General features: G+C 41.4%; 1 protein-coding gene across 5 annotated transcripts; it reads left to right on the top strand.

Annotated features, from left to right (window-relative positions):
- Positions 1 to 2: 2 nt before the first annotated feature.
- Positions 3 to 19,542, top strand: FAM149B1 (family with sequence similarity 149 member B1). Of its 5 annotated transcripts, none has more exons than XM_082223517.1 (16): positions 3 to 171; positions 2,262 to 2,357; positions 3,314 to 3,446; positions 4,741 to 4,883; positions 5,349 to 5,468; positions 6,793 to 6,963; positions 8,363 to 8,550; positions 8,964 to 9,097; positions 9,607 to 9,660; positions 11,034 to 11,146; positions 11,852 to 12,076; positions 14,498 to 14,615; positions 15,105 to 15,230; positions 16,218 to 16,299; positions 17,161 to 17,295; positions 18,535 to 19,542. In XM_082223517.1, exons 1-16 carry the CDS (start codon positions 122 to 124, stop codon positions 18,600 to 18,602), a joined length of 1,956 nt encoding a protein of 651 aa, XP_082079643.1. In that variant the 5' UTR covers positions 3 to 121; the 3' UTR covers positions 18,603 to 19,542. The 5 variants fall into 5 exon arrangements, with proteins under 5 accessions (XP_082079643.1, XP_082079642.1, XP_082079644.1 ...); XM_082223516.1 differs by having other exon boundaries at positions 18,532 to 19,542; XM_082223518.1 differs by lacking the exon at positions 9,607 to 9,660 and having other exon boundaries at positions 18,532 to 19,542.
- The last annotated feature ends 340 nt before the right edge of the window (positions 19,543 to 19,882 follow it).

Below are 19,882 nucleotides of genomic sequence, written 5' to 3'. Positions count from 1 at the left end.
TCCGCTGGCCTAGAGCGGACCGGAAGGGCAGGCGGGGCGGGGCGTCGCCATGGCGGCCGAGGGCCGAGCCGGCCAGCCGGCAGCGCCGACAGGGACCGAGATGCAGCGCTGAGGCGGGAGGATGATCTCGCGATACACACGGAAGCCGGTGGCCCCCGACGCCCAGGGGATGTGAGTGGCCTTTCCTCGCTGGCGTCGCGACCCTGAGGCGCCCTCCGTCAGGGTGGGGGACCCTTCCGACTCCCCGACAGCGACCCTGCCGCCGCGGCCTGGTGGGGCGTCCCGGAGGAGACGGAGGCCTCGGGAGGGGGCGGGTCCGGGCTGTATCTTTCCGGAGCGCCTCGGGGGAAAGCGGGCTCCCCTGACGGGATGCCCTCGCGCCCACCAAAACAGGCCCCTCCACGTGGAAAGCCGCCTTGCTGGAGAGAAAGGTCCCAGCCTAACTTTCACACTGAAGCCTGTTTTCTAGGCTTAGAGCAGGCATAGGTGTTGTAAATAAAAATATGCCCTTTTCCCTTATGGGGTATCCAAGAGCCCATATGGAGTCCTTACATAGGTTCCCTATTGGTAGGAGAGAATAACAGAGGCCAACCAGAGAATATTGAGAAGCAAAGCAGCTAGTAAGCTTGATCTTTATTGATCTGTTACAACAGGGTGCTCCCCTTACATGCAGGAAAAGAGGAGGACCCACAAAATTGCTGTCCAGGGGCTTATAAAGACTTGAAATTCCCATCCTCTAGATCCAGACCACCCCCAGAAACATTATGCATTCATCACAGAAGGTGTGTAACCTAAGACCACCCCTCAGATACATCCCACCTACATCACAGAAATTTAAATGTTGTTTTTCTCTTGTCCTTGTTTATCTCCTGTCTGGCAGGTTACTTGATTGGATTTCCTTGGTAGCCTGGCCATCCTTTTGTAGTGATAAAATACTTATTTCCTGGGCCAGGTCACAGGCTCACACCTTATTCAAACAGGCATATCCTTGAGACAGGATTTGTGAGGAAAGAGACAATGGGGAGGCTTTTCCAGTTTAACCTTGCAGAGAAAGGATTTGGTCAGTTTAGGAATCAAAATGGTTCCAGGTTGGTCTTCCTGTGTTGATCTATGTATGTGCGGTTATGAACATTGCCATATATCTAAGACCATAAAATTCCTATCACATAGGCAAACTCGGCCCTCCAGATGTTTCAGGACTACAACTCCCATTATCCCTAGCTAACAGGACCAGTGGTCAGGGATGATGGGAATTGTAGTCCCAAAACATCTGGAGGGCTAAGTTTGCCTATGCCTGGCTTAGAGTGTGTGTTTTTTTTCATTGGTGGAGGAACAATCTGCCATACTAACCCACAGGAGCTGATTTACCACCTCCCTGAAAACCAAGGCTGAGATAACAGTGACATCAATAAAATCTTGCCACTGCTACCACCTAGGGCAGAGCTGCCCAAACTTTCCGCTTTGGAGACAGGCATCATTTCACGACACAGTAATTCAGCTTTAAAGTGGTACCTTGGTTCTCAAACTAAATCTGTTCCGGAAGTCCGTTCCAAAACCAAGTCGTGCTTTCCCATAGAAAGTAATGCAAAATGGATTAATCTGTTCCAGACTTTTAAAAACAACCCCTAAAACAGCAATTTAACATGAATTTTACTATCTAACGAGACCACTGATCCATAAAATGGAAGCAGTAAACAATGTACTGCAGTCACAAAATTAATCAGTAGCTGAACTGGGTTCCACACAGTCACAAAAACAAAGCCACAGAAACAAAAATGCAAAATAAATAGCAAAAACAGTTAGACCTCAGTGTAACAATTGAATTGTCAGCGTAATGCTCAAAATGGAAGTGTGGCACTCAAATCAGAAGTGTAGCTTGTGCTAGAGAACCAAACAATGCCATACGAAAACCTTTTGCGTTCTTCAATCAATGTCATACGAAAACCTTTTGCTTCAATGTATATTTTAAAAACTTAACATATTTATGTTAATAAGAAACAGTTCCCAACAATTTTTAATGCCTTGTTGTTAAGAAGACATTAAAGTCACTGTTAGAGGCAGTAATTTATTTCCACTGAAGGTAGAAGCAGCTTAGTCATGCTGGCCACATGACCCAGAAGCTGTACGCCGGCTCCCTCGGCCAATAAAGTGAGATGAGCTCCGCAGCGTCAGAGTCAGTCATGTCTGGACCTAATGGTCAGGGGTCCCTTTACCTTTACTTGAATCACATTTTTACTTTTCTTCCCCCACCCTTTTTTTAGCCGAGGACTTACAAAAAGTTCCTTAGAACATCATCCCCTGCCAGACTCACTGGATGACAGTTATCCATCTACTGAAAGTCAGGAAGACATTTCAAGGTATTCAGATAGTGTAAATATTTGTGGGGGGAGGTTTGTGAGAAGAGGTTGGAAAATACATTTCTGTTGACTGCTTTCTTTTTTGTTCATTTTTCATTCTATTTCCCCCTCCACTTTTAGTAGGTCTGGGACACTTGTTAAACATCCAGTCAAATATTGACTGTCTGTTGTTTGGCCATGGTCAAATGTTAATCCTATGAAGCCAGCAATGCCCTTTTGGAAAGGCGTAACCTATTGCTTTAATTTGCATCATGGTGTCATCAGATACCAAAGGCAATAGTCTTTCTCTCTCCTTTTTTTAATTACAAACTTTATTGAAAATAAATAAAGTCATTCTTTTTTCCAGTGCTCTAGAATGGGGACATGGTAATACATGGAAACCCCATTTAAGAAGAGGCACCTATTTTCTTGCACTAGATCATAGCTGCTTTTAAAAACAAGTCTTTTTTTTCTAGTTGATATGCATGTTTCATTTTTAGTTGTATAATTGCAACTTGGGGCTCCAGGATAACAAAAAACAACAACAACTGTTCTTAAGTATTGTTCACATACATTGATGTTTAAATAATATTGTTAGAAACAATATAATGTGATTTCATTGTTACCAATCTTTATTTCATGATGTTTATATAATATTGTTAGTTACAGTATAATTTGATTTCATTGTTACTAAACTTCATTTGGTGATGTAACTTTAGCTTCCTTCTTCAGTCCAATAGTAATAAATTGGACTAAAACATATTTTATCGTTAGCAGAACTTCATATATGTGTCTATTTTATGGTACCTTTAACGTGTATCCGCAGAATTACATTACTTGAAAGATACCTTCCCCACTAGAATCTAAACTGTTCCTCGTATACTTCCTATTCACTTTGGAAAGCTTAACTCATATGACTTTTCTTATATTAAGATTCCCTTTCTCTCTTCTCTCTCCACTCCCCCTGAACATTTTAGTGAGTCTGAAAGTACAAAAGATTCAAACTACCAATCTGTCACTTCAGTAGACGATGGAAACTCATGGTCAGCTAGTCAGAGCTTCACAGGGACCTCTACAGAAGACAGCTCAGTCTTTTCTTGGGGCTATGATGTGAGTAGATTATAATCCTTTAGTTAAAATGAGAATAATCCTTTGAAAAATATTATTGATAAGTTTAGATCTCTGTCCTTCACATAATTTCACACATTGGTCCTAACAAATACACTTATGAGTCAGTGGGCAGGCCGGTACAAGCTTTGACATATTTCAGTTACACTCATGCACATGATTTTTTTGCAGTGAATGTTGCAAAAATATTGTAGTTCTAATAGAGTTGTGTGTATTCATTCTTGGAAGTTGGTACAGAATTTAGCATCCTTAAGAACAGTCTTTATCTTAAAAATATTTGCAGGTTTCAGAGTCCAATAACTTTAGAAGAGTTTCTGATAAAAATTATTAGTGTACTTCCTCTTTATCTGTTTTGGATAATTTAACAAACAAGATCCTTCAAAAATTAGAATTGCAGTCTGATACATTGTTTCAAATACTTAAATCATCTTATTACCTGGATTGTACCTGGGGCTCAAGAACTTCTTCTCTTATCTGATCCTTCCCAATCCCTCCCTTTTCTGCTCTTCATCTTTGTTAGTTTTGTTACTGTATTGCTGATTAAAATGTATAACGTTGCCTGCAAATCAGTCATTAAAACCTTCATGGCTTAGGACATACTCAAGTCTTATATATTACTGCTTTAAATAGTCCTTGGAACAAGAACATTCAATTTTAAAGGCCTCCTGATAAGATTCTAGAAGACTTGGGTTCCCATCCTATAACAATGTACTTGGTGCAGCTCCATTGCTTTTTGGCCTTGAGCTACATTTTGAGTTGTACTAGCAATTCTGCATTCAGGTTACTCATTTATTCTTTCCTAGAGGGCCCTGCAACAAAGAGTGCTCCTACGTATTGTGTCAGCCTGTCAGTCATATCCTCCCAATATATTTGTTTGTGTATTTATTTTTAAAAAATAGATAGATATTCCATTGTTTCTCCCTCCTAGGTTTCCTTTAAAAACAAAAACAAAAAAACACTCTTAGCACACAGTCAGTACTCTCTGGCCACTGAGCATATGCTTTCCTCATTAACCTGGATTTAAAGCCTTGAGTATCCCCCGAGGACCCCTTAACCCTTCAGGTGTGGTGCCTGGAGGAGGCATAGTGAAAAATGAATTATAAATTCCCCCATCTCTTCTCATGGAAGTGTGTGCTACAAGGTTAATTTTATATTTGCTTTATGAAGAAAGTCCTGAGTATCCTGCTAAATTGTGAAACAAGCTAGCTAGTCCACATAATGCCCCAAAGATGTAATTTTGTTTCCCATTTTTATTTCTTCCCTAATTTCTGTTCAGGAATTTGATAAAGCTGCCACGCGGCAAGTACAACAAATATTTAGATATATTGATGAGCTCTTGTATGAACAGAAAACAAGCATGTATGTTGAAGGCCTAGAGGAGGAGTGCCAACAATGGATGTCAAGCTTCCCCCATCTCAGGTATTTTCATGATGTGTTAGTGATATATTTCACAGTACTAGAAAACAGCACAAAGCTGTACTTTTCAGCTTCTTCACGACTGCTGTAGAGGCTCAGTTTTTGTTCTAAATGTGCCGCCCTCTCTGCTCTTGTTCCTGAGTGAATCATTATGGACCAACACAGTGGTTGATTCCGCTGTTTCTTTCCAAATCTCTTCTTTGATGCTGAATGACTCAACTGTAAGAAGTGCTTTTGTTGGAACTTACTAACATAATGTTTCAGGAGATGATAATTTTATCTTGATGTTGCTCTTCCAGAGTAGTTGTTGCTCACACTGTCCTTCCCTCACAAGTAAATTCCTTCCTTGAGTTGTAGGTTTTGTATACCTGCTGAACGCTTCAGGTCTTATTTTGTGGATTAAGCATACTTTGCCAGTTTCTCCAAAGCCATTTGTAATTTTTAAAATAATTCTCTCTTTAATATCAGGATTGTAGGGAAACAAGTAGTGATTCCCACAGACGAAGGTTACGGCTGGTACTCGAGTTCAACTTGCAGCACCTTAGGTTCATCAGATATGACCCCATCACTAGAGAAAGATCCGAGTGAGTAAGTATCAATGATCTCTAATTCTGCAGAAACGTTCCATTATCAATGAATGATTGGCAGAGCAAACCTACTGGGGCAAGGTGAGGGGAATGTTTGTGGTGGATTAACTGCCAAATACAAAGCTCTGCTGAGCTTTCCCCTTTTGAGCTTTTTTTTTTTTAAAGCTCCCCACCCCACATTTTGCATCAAGGAGGCCTCAGGGAGGTGGAACTCATGCCCCACACAAAAACCTGCTAAATCCTATCACCCTTTGAATGCTTTCCCCTCGCCCCGCCCCTGCAGGACCATGGGATTGCACTTTAGGACTGCAGTCTTATATACACTTAACCTTATATACCTTTCACTTATATACATACATGGGATTGCACTGTGAGCTGCTCTCAGATGAAGCATAAAATGACTTTAAAAAAATAGCATGCCATTCTTTGTAACTATTTTGTTTATGAAATATATTTGCCGTTCAGAACAAACCATGATTTTTGAAAGTAGCTATCGCATCAGTAATATATTGCAAGCAACATTAATGCATTTCAGATATTGTCCACATGCCTAGCAAACACTGGTGTTATTGGCTAGGATTCAAAGAATTGAGCAAATGGAGACTTTACTATTGTTTCCTTAGACATCTGCCCTCCATGCCATATGGCAAACCGTTTCTGAAACTTAGGTGAGCTTCAGTAGCCATTTATGATATCTTATAGGAGTCGTCATTTCAAGGGGGGGGGGGCTTTATAGTAAGGATAGCTTGTATGGCATTGGTAGGATGGTTATTGTTGTTTAGTCGTTTAGTCGTGTCCGACTCTTCATGACCCCATGGCCCAGAGGATGGTGGTAGTTCCCATGTCAGAAGGTGATCACATACCAAGTATAATAAAGGAATTAAATGAATCTCTAAACAATCTTAGCATTCTACTGCTGGTTGTACTAGCTTCTACAATATCAGAGGGCTCATAAGCTAATTTCTCCACAACTACTTTTTGGAATATTTAAGAAAACTGTTTCTGAGATTATTTCTTTACTCTTAGTGCTTGGAAAGAAGAGAGAGGGTATAATTGCATTTAGGATAATTAGGTCTGTTTTTTGGGTTTGTTGTCTAAAATGAAATAAGTCAACTCAAAAGGCTAACACCATCATCATCATTATTAAAACTGAATAATTTTTTCCAGCTTTCATTTTATGGTTGGGATTTGATATCTGTCCATTGCTGTTGGGAGAGCTTAAGAGCCTCCATGGGTGAGCGGGAAATCTGCCCATGTCACCAATACCATAACTGTACCATTGAGATATAAAAGTAATCCTCCTTGTTTACTGCCATTTTTTTCAGATTTAGTATTTTGGGCAAAAAGGTTCCTCTTTCTCTTACTCCTATGTGTAAAGAAGACAACATTTCAAAACCACCTGAATTGTGTTTATTGGAGAGTGAAGAAGGAGACGGTGGAGTGATTGTCTCTGAAGGTGTAATGGAGGAATATTTAGCATTTGATCGCAGAGATGTGTAGGTATTGAATATTTGTTTAACCTAGTCTGCACTGATATTTGCTGCTAGTGACTTGGAATTAATTGCTAAAATGTAATTTGTTCCTAACAGTAGAAAATAATAAATCACACAGTGATTTTGTTGTTTTGGTTGTTCTTCCACTGAAGTGTTCATAATAGTTCTGTAAATCCTTGTCGGCGGTGCCACGCTATAGATTTGGTGATTTTTCTCACTAAATAGCTGTTGAGTTTAAAATTGCAGTTTATTCCTCCCCAGCATCACGGTGTTGTTCTTAATTCTGATTATCATGCAATGCGTATAGTACTAGGTGGACAAGTTGCTGAATGGCAGAGGACACACTGGAAACTTGTGAGCCAAAGGACCTGAACTCAAGCTGCACATTTTATTTATGTCTCATTTGAGTAAAATGTCTGTTAACATGGTAGATCCAATGCCGTTTTACTAGCATAACTAGTGGAAATGTACTGCTTGCTATTTATCATTTACAAAGTTCCAAAAAAAAAGAAGTTCAGAGAGTTTTTCAGCCACTGGACTGACCGGGAATATGATCAGCATTTAGTGAATGCTGCCTTCTAGAACAGTTATTCATCTTTACTGTAGTATTTCCTTCTAGCTGTCTTGATCATTTGTCCTTGGGATGGAGGTAGGGAGTGTTAATTCTGTGATCCAGTCATAGCCACTGAGTACTGTGCCAAATCCTGGCTAGTCATTGAATCCCTCTATTAAAGTTTTGAATTGCTCAGCAGGAACCCATTGCGGCGGGGAGTATATCTTAACCAGGGAAAGCCACAGACTCAGGATTATAACTGAAACAAATCACTTGGTTTATTAGTGGACAAAGCTTAATGGCATTATGACATGGTAATACAAAAGCTTACAGAAGTTACAGAAAACACATAAGGTGAAATATTTCAAAATGAGGCAACTTAAAGCAACTTGTGCATAATTTAATTTAAAGCAGCTTAATACATTTGGATATGTACAAAAATAATTATTGGTTTATAATTAAACCATTGAAATGAATGAGCATGACTGAGTTAAGACCATTAATTTCAGTGGGTCTGCTCTGAGTAAAACTTTGTTGACTACCACTCTTAAGGGCAGGAGTCACCTAACCATCTCTGTCAGCAGAAGCCCTGTGGAAGAACTTTCCCAAAAGGGTTTCCTCTCCCCACCTCTTAGGGGCATTGGGAAAGCCCCCCCAGAGCAGTGGCCAGGGAGGGGGGCTCATTCCATCTGGTAAGCTGCAGGGATTGCTCAGACAGAACAATTAGAAGAGTTCAACATTGAATTCCACCCATCAGCTCTAAATTTGTCAGGTAGGCACAAAGTCACTTCTGGCTTTGATTAAATAAAATTAAAACAGAACTGTAACATTATCTTGTTTCATTCAAAGGGAAGAAGAGTTGCATGATTGGAAAATGGGTCTTTCACCTGACAGACGGAAATTAGGTTTCCCTCCTATCTCGCCATCCTACTGCATGAGAGATGCTGTCCTTTCCTATGTATTTGATGATGTCTGGAGTGAAGTCTTGGGCCATATGGAGCAATTAATCTGTAGACACTGGGAAGGATCAGTCTCAGGTAAGTTTCAAGGCTAAAATGCAGTGGATATCATTCTCCAAAGTTTTCCCTGCCCACTTCAAAATGTAGTGTTAAATACTTAGCAAGCTATATTCCCGCCCCCCGAAATATGCCTTATGCCTAGAAACAGTTTCAGTCCAGTGAGTCATAGTTTAAGACTCTTGCAGTTTGCTATAAATTGCATTGGGAAGTCTTATCCTGTGTGGATTCTAATGACCAGATATTTTGGTCCACTGACATGCATGGAACTCCATGTATTCTAGCTCTTTTAAATGTCTCTGATTAAAATCAAGAGTATGAAGCCCATTTATGTACTTTTCAAGGAGATAAAAGCCACCTTTCTTAAAATTTTGCTTTATAAGAATCCAAAGTGAACAGTGCATAGTGATTTATGTTTGTCCTATTTCTGGTAGACGATGAGAAGAATGTCATAACTGTTGAAACAAACCGGACAGATTCAGGAAGCCCGTTTATGCAGTTTGAGCCTTTGCCACTGTTATTACCTCGAATGCCTCAAACTAAGATGCCCTCCATCCCTTCAAATCTGGTAAGTTTAAGAAGACACATCAGGTTGAGATGGTGTCTAGGCAAGGAAATTTATCATGTTAACTTGCCTGAAAATTAGACATTGCAATGGCTTGACTATATCTGTCCTTGCAAAACTTTCACTTTATCATATACTGTCACAACTCTTAAAATTCTATCTACCTTATTTTGAAAATATTTTCCTTCTTTGCGCTTTGAGGAAATAAGAGGTATACAGAGTTAGAGGACTGGTATGGGCGATACCGACTCAATCATTACCCAGCTTAGTGGGCAATAGAGAGCACTCTTATTTTGCTGCTTGGATGTATAAAGCATCTCTGTTAATTACCTTCATTTTTTAAAATGTGTCCTAGTTCTTGCTCTGCATTCTCTCCATAATAAAGATAAGAACCCAAGGTTTAACTAGTGTTTGATCCATTTTAACTCGGTTTCTTTCCTTTTTTATTTTCCCCCTTTCACTTCCCTGTATAATCCTCTGTCTTCCTCATGTATACCTTATTGTATGCATAGTACTCAAAACACCGATGTGGCCGCAAAAGCAAAAAGAAGAGAAAAACACCGGAAGTATGTATGATGCAGGGGGTATAGCTCTTTTCTTTCTCCTGTCAGTGTCATATGGCGGGTGGATGATGATGATGATGATGATGATGATGATGATGATTTTGCGTTTTCCCAGATGATGCAGAACTATTTTGAGTCAAAATTCATTACCACAGAAGTATTGTACATTAATTTCAGCAGAACTTCCAAATTAAGACAGCTTTGGGTCACACCGTTTCTTGGATTCCTTTGTTATTAAGGAGGCAATGGGACATATGATGCAGTGTCTGGGGAAGGGAGAACCTCATTCACTAGTGTATTAAGCAATTTAGTTTAGTCATACATTAATAATATTCCATCTTAGAAAGTTTAGGCTGATCCTGAATAAATTCAGTAACAAACATCAACGAGATTTGTGCTTACATTTTTTTAGGATTATAGATTTGGCACCCCAGTACTAAGTAGGACTTTTCCTAGTTCCCCTTTTGACCTTTCAAAAACCTACTCCTAAAGGTCAGCTAACTCTAGAGTGGTATTATATTGCACTGGAAGTTATAAGTGAGGGAAGGCTGCAGCGGGCTAGGACAGACACCGTGTCTTTTCAGTACAGAAGCTGCTGTAACCAGATATACTTTAGGTGAGAAAATGCTTACAAGGTTGTGGGAGGCCTGCCACAAAGAAGGGGGTGGGGCGGAATGAGGGACCATGCCCTTTCTCCTAACCTGATAAGAGAGGTGGGTGTGAAACACAGTTGTAAGCCCAGCTGACTTACTGATGCTCAAGTTTGATTTCTCTGCCACTGGGTCAGGATGTGGCTACCAATAATTGCAGCAGGGACCAGTTCAGCAGCTGAGAACAGCAAGTGCCCCCTCTCCCTGTTTCCTAAGATTTACCTCAAGATAATGCATGCTTTGTCAACAATGAGAATTTCAGCAGTTGTACACATGTAGCTGGTAACAAGGGCCACTGAAATCAATCTATCATGCAGTCATGCAGATGTACGAGGACTGGGTAGGTAGCATATGCACAAAGTAGAAATCTAACCGTGTTGTCATATGTTTGTTTATGCGTGTGACCTAAACATTTTTTCTCTGCTGAAAGTATTTTGTCCAGATTAATTTATGCTAAGCTTAAATAATTTAATTACCTTGGTTACGAAGCCATGTTATATAATAAACAGTGCGTAATTTAAAAAGATATAAGAACTGCTTATAAGACCATTCATGCCTTGTTACGTGTTAGTTATGAACAAATTGAGGGTATGCACTGCTTTTCTTGAGTCCATTGACATTTACTCTTTTCCAATCCTTTTTTCAGTAAGAGCCGAGATTGGAAATTAACAAATGCGTATCTTTCATTTAATGCTGAGGGCAAATTTAATTTCTTGTAACCTGCAGGCAAATCTCTCACAAGGAACGAGCGGTGGTCCACAGCGTAATTTGAATGGTTTGATGGTTATTCATGGGATCCCCTTACAGCAAAGGAACTTGCCTCTGATGGATAAAATATTGTAAGAGTAGCCATCTTTTGTTTGTTCTGTATGAAAGCTGCACTGCGAGTTAGAGATATAAGGAAGCAGTTGTGTTGGGATTCAAGTTTTGCTAAGTTTATATTGACTTTTAAACACCTTCCTCCTGCTCTATGCATCCACAGCTGTGGAGGAACCATTGAATGCTTCTCTAGTCCATTTTGGCTTGTCTAAAACTGAGCTAGGCTAAATATCAAGCTAGCTCAGGTTACTATCAAAACCCCCACATAGAAATCAATTACACCTCTCAACATGCAGAAGATGTAAAATTCATACTTAATATGCTAGTGGATTTACTCAGTCTAGTGGCTCCTGCACCACAATAGGTGTTGACTAGCATCCCCTTTTCACTGAAATGCAAATGCAAAGGGTTGTAATGCTAGGATGGAATCTGTTGTCCTTCCACATTTTTAAAAACTCATTTTATACTGTGCCTTTCTTCTGTCATGGAGCCAAAGGTGGTGGACTTGTGGTTCACACACCCAGGCATGAACTGAACCTGCTTAGCTTTGACCTCATGTGCCTTCAGACCATCTTACCGGGATACACATGGGCTTTATAGAGCAGAATAGCTGTGCGGTAGCTGCCTTTGTAGTGGTATTGTGCCTCGTTAATGGATGTGGATGGTGCGAAATCAGTTTATGAATATTTCATTTTGCTCCTGTGCTTTCCCCCACTTGGTGCCAGAGACTTGGATGACAGATTGCTTATGAGGCCAGGCTCCACTTCTATCCTGTCAACCAGAGCTCGGCCAAATCGCCCACTTGAGCTCAGTACATCTTCTCTGTCCTATTCTGCACAGTCTGCTAGAAGGCGCAACCCTCCGCCACGTACTCTGCACCCCATCAACACGAGCCATTCTCGCTCAGGGACACCGAGACCCATGGAGGATGTCATCAGGGGAACACGGCTGTAGGTTGATACTTACTTCATTCGTGACTGGTCTTAACTGTCAGGGGTCCTTTACCTTTACCTTTTTATTATTTGATGATGTAGAGAATCAAAGCATCTGCCTCTCCAGCTTATACCTCTTTTGCAGGGAATACCATTTCCCTATCACCCAAGTCATGATAGACTGTTGCAAGGAAAATGCAGACTTTCTCCAGCAATAGAGTACAGTGGTACCTTGGTTCTTGAACTTAATCTGTTCCTGGAGTCCGTTCGACTCCTGACATCATTCAAAAACCAAGGCGCGGCTTCCGATTGTCTGCAGGAGCTTCCTGCACTCAATTGGAAGCCTCCTGTTGGATATTCAGCTTCTGCAAAACATTCAAAAACAAGAACATTTACTTCTGGGTTTGCGGAGTTCAGGAGCCGATTTATTCGACAACTAAGCCGTTCGGGAACCAAGGTTCCACTGTACTACATAAAATGTGGCTGCTTATTATAGCCATCGGAAAGATAGTGCCCATTATATCTTTAGTGCTGGGCAACACAATTCCCCTTCCCATCCAGTTCTTCAAATCTGTGCTATTTTATGATCTGCTATTTTCGAGGTAAAGCATTTCACCATTGTACTGCTCAAGAGCAGGACTGTTTATGAAACCCTTTAAAATAAGGACAAGAAGGGTAACTGTATTGAGCAGATCCTCTACTTTACATAAGCCTTTAAAATGTATTCTTTAAAAACACAAAGGTTTGTGGAGGCTCTGTTCCTCTGGGGCATGTTACATTTTTCAAAAGCCGCAGAGGGACCTTTATTTATTAAATTTATATAGCCTACCCTTCCTCCCAAAGGAGCCCAGGAACAGCACTTCCACCTCCAGAGTGAGTTTATCCTGCATGCATTGCATGTGGATAGCCACACTATGCCATTAATGCTGAATGAGGACTAGCACGATTATACCATTAAGAACAGAATCTGTGCAGTAGTTTTAGTTCTTTGTAAACACATATTTGATTCTCTCTCCGCAGTCCTTCTGTTCTTGTTGTTTCCTTGGAAGTTTAGAGTTTTGTCTCTTCGGGATATTTCCCCTCGCCCCCTTTTATGGTAGCAGATAAGTTTAGAGTTGCATCATGCTCCCTTGGCTGTTGGCTTTTAGTCTTTGTTTCGTCGTGTTCTCTGATTTTGTGAAGCTGTTTTATTTGTTCATTGCTCAAAGAACATTGTTACAGAGTGGCTCATAAATATAATGATCAAATATTACAGAAGCTCTGCCACGGAGGGGTGCTTGCTGAGCAGTGAGAGGGCCAAGGTAAGGGCAGAACAAGGATTTCCTTTGAGTCCAGTATAAAATTGAGAGGCAGTATAGCGGTGCTGAAAGAGATTGGCTACTTGAGCTTGGACCAGTTGCAGCTACTCTGTATTTTCCATTCTACAGCCCCAGGTAGAGAGCCCTGCAGTATTCATCCCTCAAGGTAACCAAGGTATAGACCTAGAAGAAATAAATGTGACCACAGTTGAAACTTGGACACAAGATGGATTGGTCCCAAAGTGTGCACCACCTACACAATCAATGGACAGGTGCTGACAACTAAAGAGGTTGATGCAGAATCTGCAAAAAGCTTCCCTTTGCCCTCAAGCATCTGTCTTACTTGAGTTGAGTTTAACACAACTTGTCTCATCCATTTCAGTCATATATCAAGATGCATATTATGTTAGACACTTAGCTTCACTGTGTGGCGATATCTGCTTCAGATGCTAGTAACAGCTTGCCTTGTTCCATTGGTATGTTTCTTGTATTTCAGCTCACACATATCACTCCCTTCTCTCGTGATTGAATAATGGATGGCAAGCGAGTATTTTGCCTCAATCCATTCCTGAAGTCTAGGCCTTTGATAAGACTTATTAAGCTATCATTGCAGATACATGTTAAGCTTGAGGCAAATCCGTCAGTTAGGTCACGTTGGCCATTGATTTTTAGAGGTAAAAGAAAAGCAGTGTTTTGAAAGGACTCAATAAGGAAGGCATTTCATAGACTGAAAGCAGTCCTCAAGTTGTGTTGCTGTTAATTGCAGTGAAATAATTTAAATAAATCAGCTTTGAAGGGTGCCAGGTTACCTGTGGAAGACAGTTATTTTCCTCCTTTAGCCTTAAACTAGGAAAAGTGTTGAAGCTTGAAACACCTGCAATCACTTTGTATTCCTCACTGGTGATGGAGAGAAATGTCTACAAAATGCATGCCGATTCCTCCATTTCTCATCTCTGCTGGAGTTTCTCCCACATGGAGCTCACCATTTAAGCCACAATCTCATCGACTCCCCACACTGAAACCCAGTATTTTTCATCAACTTGCATGGACACTTCTTTTTGTTATTTACCTTGAATTCACATCAGTCTTGTAATTTCCAGTGCAAATGTCGTTTTTAGTAATTGTCATTGGTCTTTTCCAGGTCCACTGCAAATGAGCAACTGTCATCACCTTCCCCAATGCCACTGAGCAGAAATAACCTCCTTCCTCCAATTAGTACTGTAGATATAGCAGATCATTTGGGATCTCAAAAGCAAATGGTAAGTCCACCTCTTCTGTTGAAACAATTCTGGTCTTATAATGATAGGGGATTCTTCAAGCCTCGCCTTGTGGTCCTTACTGTAAGATAGTAAGAATCAGTTTTTGTTTTGTTTTGTTTGAATGAATGTTTATGATTTACAAGAGAATATTATAAAAATAATTGTTGTGCATTTTAAAACTAAAACCCACACCCACCCTCAAAGCAAATATTAATTCTTAAGTAGTTACTATATCTAATTTCTGGGTTGTGAGTGATCTGTTTTTACTTCTTGAGACTATCAACCTTGAAGCAGAATGCTTCATGCAGTGTGTTTACCAGGAGAGTGAAAAGGTTCATCTCTCTCTGTTATTCATCAGATTAATCAACTGCACCACTGTCTGTTACTGCCTTAATGCAGAGGGTGTGATACCAGTATTTGCCAGCTTTTGCATTCTTTTAGTGTAAATTTGTATCTAAAACCCATGGCTTTTTTCTCTTCACCTTGCAGAAATCTCGGGGGAATGCTAGCCGGGCTCGCAGTGCAATAGCAGATGAAATTAACCATCAACCAGTGCATGAAAGATTTTTATTACCTGATAGTTTCTCCAGGCCCAACACATCACATGCATTTTGGGTAAGGTGTGTTCAAATTACATTCAAACGTGGAAAGAGTATAGATATTCATTTTGCCATTATCTGTGGCCAGTATCAAAATCCATGAGCCTATGCTTGCAGGTTTCCCTGTTATTTTAAGCGTGGGTACAAAATCCTTCAGCACTCAATGGTATATTTAAAGCAAATGAATGAGGATCTGCACAGGTCCCTTCTAATTGTCCCAGGTTGTGTGGCTCCCACACAAATATTAATTAATTTATATAACACCATCGGCGTACATGTAACGTGACAAAGACCTACAACGGGCTTCCCATGTAAAATAGGCAGAGGGAAACAAGAGGAAGCAAGGAATGGAAACATGGGTAGGTCGACAGAGGTAGAAAATGGGATTGCTTCAGTTCCCTGTACCTTGGCTTAGTTTCAGAACTATGGGGGAGAAGGAAAAGAGAAACAAGTGTGTGTGTGTGTGTGTGTGTGTGTGTGTGTGTCTGACTTTCCCCTGAGAATAGATATGAGAGCCTTCAAAGTGGCTTTCAGATTCATAATAGTAGCTTTACACAATGATTACTCTCTGCCTCTCAGTATGTGGAAGCAGCAACATACCAGGACATTACACCCTCTCTCTCCACGCTTAAGTTACTTGAGATCTCGAGAAACTTTATAGTGCAGAGAAGGAAGAGTAGATGGGGATGTGGAAAGAGTACAGCCTGTTCCCCATAATGCCCTGGAGTGCTGCTCGGCTTTGGGGTAGGGAAGAAGCAGAGCTACAGTAGAACCAGACATGGGGAAGGATTGTGTGCTTTGAGGACTTTGATTTTGCAATAGCCTGATCCAAAACATGGTACCTCTAGTGGCGCAATGGGTCAGTGCGTCTGGTTGGTGGTGGTTGAAGTCCACCCTGGACTGGCTGGGGGCAGGATTCCTACATTGTAGGGGGTTGGACTAATTGATCCTCAGGATCCTTTCCAACTCTGATTCTTTAACTGTTTTTTGTGTGCACTTTTAGCCAGACTCGCAGTATCGTCGCTCTTGCACTGTTATTGATTATGCTAATCAACCACGAAATAGTAAAGGATCTGCTGGCACAGGTATGTGCAAAGTGGAGCGTGTATTGCTTAAAATGGCTTTGGTACTGTCAGAGCTGCCCTAGGTCCCAGCTCACAAAGGACCAACGCTGGTTCGTTGTTATATACAAAAGTCTTTATTGAAGTTCAGTTCTGCTTTCACAGCCGCAGCGCGCAGCTCTACGTCTTAGACTCTAGACCGCTGAAGCTCCGTCTGAGTCTCCTCCCCCCAGACACCAGTTTAAGACCCTAGCCTTGCTCCACCTCTTCCTCTGCTCTTTCCTCCTCTGGGTCCGCCTGTCAGCTGGGGTCTCGCCCTTCCTAGACTCTTCTGACGCTGAGTCCCCTGAGTCTTCCCCCTGCCTCCGGCGGGCTTTAGGACCTGGTTCCCGATCTGGGCTTTCTGCTGTCCCGCGCGCCTGTACATTTGAACTTGGCGCGCGCGCCCAGCCGGCAACCTTCCTTCTGACCGTTACACTGCTCCTGTCACTGCTTCCCCCACTCTCCGCTGGAGGTGTGGTTAGTCTCGACTCATCTTCTCTCCCTGCTGGAGGAGACGCTGGCCCTGACACTTGGGACTCCTCCCCTCCACTACGCTCTGGTGGGGAAGCTGGTCCTGATCTCCAGCTGCTGCTTTGGGAGTCCCCGCTGGCCCCCCTTGCCCTGACCATTGGCGCCTCCTTCTGGGAATCTTCTGATTCGCTGGAGAAGCTCATGGAATCTCTCGGGTCACTGCCATACTCCCCTACGCTGCCCTCAGATCCTTCCCCTTCACTCTCCATCTCCTCTTTCCCCTGTGCCTCTGTTCCTGAGCCCCTGACATGTACGCTAACTGTATTAATAATATGCCACAGTTTAAGATTGAAATCTCGTATTACGTTACAGATGCTATAAATGTTGGAGTGATGGGAGTCAGTCTAGGGATATCCAGCTCTTCCTATATTAATTCCTTCCACCACCAGGCTCTTGGTAATTTTCTGAATGAGGACGAGGAGGACAAAGAAGACCAGCCTCCTCTGGGTAAGAAGTAAGAGGCAACCGATGCCCTTGATTTGGTTGCAAATCATAAAAGACTTAGCATTCTCTTTGAAGTTGTTGGCCATTTTGTCAAACGTGTAATTTTGAACCTGGAATAGTGCATTTAGGTTATATTCCTGTCGTTTCTGCTGTCGAGTATACAAACCGGGGTTCCAGCTATGTTTATTCTTTCAGTCTAACCGAGTACCCATGGCACACGCCCTCATACATGACAGCCACGGAAGTCTTCCAAGTTCACACTTCTTCAGCCCTACAAATGTGAATTCCACATTCCAAATGTATATTAATAGACAGCGCCTTTTAGTTTGATAGCGGTAGCTTTGAACTGAGACTGAAATTGATATAGGGCTGCCATGTCTTTTCAAATACTTGTATGGGAAGATGAAGCTTCTTCCATCACACCTCGTGTGAAAGAGCTGTGCTTGCTGTTTTAAAGACACAGAAGTCTTGCTCTGTCTTTTAATCCAGCAGTATGAACCAAATTTAGGGCAGAGCATTGTTAATTTCCTTTTCCAATTGAGGTCTAGTACTTCCATTGCAGGAGCAGGGGGGTGGCTGTTCTCCTGGTGACTTTGATGATGTGGCTATTTCCTGTGCCAGGCTCTCTGTACTGCTGAAGGATGTAATTACTGTCACTGTTCCCTCTCATCAGTGTTGTAAAGGAAGTCACATGAGAACTCCTGAAAAGCAACTATACCTTTGTATAAAGTGGGCCTGAGAGCAAACTCAAATGGTACAGTCCTTTCACATGCCTGGGACCTCTTAGAATGCATCCCAGTCAAAATTTGTTGGGAAACGTACGTGTCATCGAGGGCCCCATATGCATTATGATGTACACTGGCACGAGGGGATCACACCACAAGAGCATGTGGTGTTCCGAATCATCAACAGGTTTATTGTGGCATGATCACTTGTGGGCATAATTTTGGGTTGTATCCAGTGATGTGCCAGCAGGGTGCCACTTGTACAGTGGGACTTAGGTTTCCTCTCCTTCCCCAGCATGCCTCCCCCAAATCTCCTCTGGAGGGCCTCCCAACCCTCTGGAACTGATTTTGAGCGTGCATGGGGAGCTGGAGGTGACAGAAGAGGAAGTTCCGTTCTGCACATGAAGTCCCCTGCACTAGCAAAGCTGCAGTGCTGGATACAGCCCATTACTGCATGCATGAAGTTTGCTTTTAGTACCATTGCTTTCACAGCTTTTATCTGATTTTTGCTCAGTAGGTCTTCAGTTACACGGCTCTGTGAGAACTCACAGCCGAGGTGGATCGAGAAGCAGACAGGGACTATAATGTTGTGGCAATAAACCATCTATTTCCAAGATGAGGGAATGACTGTAGAAGCTTTTACAATCAGTATTCAACTGTAGCAATATCAAACCTGTTTACAGAAGAAGACTTAAAACTTTCTTTACAAAACGTCTTATTTTTGTACTGACTTAAAACAAATGCCAAAGACTTAAGGTTCTCTCTTATTTTTGTTCCTGTAAATCAGCTATGGTATTCTGTTGGGTGCTGAAAGCATGTGTTCAGGAAATCTGCTAACCTCTAGTATTATTGTTAATACAATCTATTACAAAGAATGTCTGCCTAAAGAATTGGATTCCTCTAGGAGTGATAATGTTGTAACACCAATTGACTTGCCAGTTATTGGCACTTGATGGCAATATATTTAGTAAAATTAAATAAGTGTGCTTGGGCACACTTCCAGTATTTTGTCTTAAATGTATAAAATGTTCTGAGTGCCAGTTGTTTGCATACTTAGAAAAAGCTGCAGGTGATGATGTCCGAAAGGTGGCCAAGATTAAAATTTGGGGGTGCAACAGTTTTGTGTACTACCATCTATACTTTCAGTACTTACTTTCCCTTGTTTAAAATGAAGCAAGATGTTTGGAACACACATAATGTACAGCAGGAAGGTTCAGTTTTAATGTTCTCTCACTGGGGAGAGAACACTTTGTTAAGATGGAAATATTTAGAAAAAGCATTGCCTACATTGAATGTTGCATTTAATGTCTGCTGTAATTTTAATGTAACATAAAAAATAGTTCTAGGTCTTACTAGACAAAGTAAGTGCCAGACGACAATTGTATGAAGTTATGTAAATTAAAGATAGCTTTGCATTATATTCTAGATACCATGTGAAAGTTGTAAAAAACCGGTGGGAACAGATTCTTATTAAATTGTAATATGGAATAACTTTTATATACAAATAAAAAAATATTTTCTAAAATGCATTTGAATTGTTATTAAATCCCAATGGGTAGATCTTGGCTTTGAGAATGGTGCAGTCAAGAGTAACTGACCCAAGCAAGCTTCATGGCACAGCAGGGATTTTAACTTGGATCTTCCCAGCATTATTCCAATTCTATCACTATAGCTTCTGGCCCTGAAAAGTTTGTATGTATGTTCATAGTTATAGGCATAAGTGGCACATCATTAGCAAGACCTTTCATACCCTTAGCACTGTTTTTTCACTCACTGCATCAATATTGTCCTCTTGTTTTTTAAAGTCTGGGAGATATTCTCCATCATTCAGGCTGCCCCTCCTGCACAGTTAGAAGGCAGGACCA

This window comes from Podarcis vaucheri (assembly GCF_965113315.1).
Source record: "Podarcis vaucheri genome assembly, chromosome: 5".
NCBI lineage: Eukaryota > Metazoa > Chordata > Lepidosauria > Squamata > Lacertidae > Podarcis > Podarcis vaucheri.
The sequence above is the reverse complement of the archived record's forward strand: the minus strand, read 5'-3'. Positions and strand labels throughout refer to the sequence as shown.

What these genes read in the sequence shown, in the direction of transcription:
- FAM149B1 (XM_082223516.1), top strand. Translation starts at nt 122, where the DNA reads ATGATCTCGCGATACACACGGAAGCCGGTGGCCCCCGACGCCCAGGGG. An exon ending in AGAAGAGAAAAACACCGGAA is followed by an intron (nt 9,661 to 11,033) that starts GTATGTATGATG and finishes TGTAACCTGCAG; the next exon opens with GCAAATCTCTCACAAGGAAC. An exon ending in TAAAGGATCTGCTGGCACAG is followed by an intron (nt 16,300 to 17,160) that starts GTATGTGCAAAG and finishes ATTACGTTACAG; the next exon opens with ATGCTATAAATGTTGGAGTG.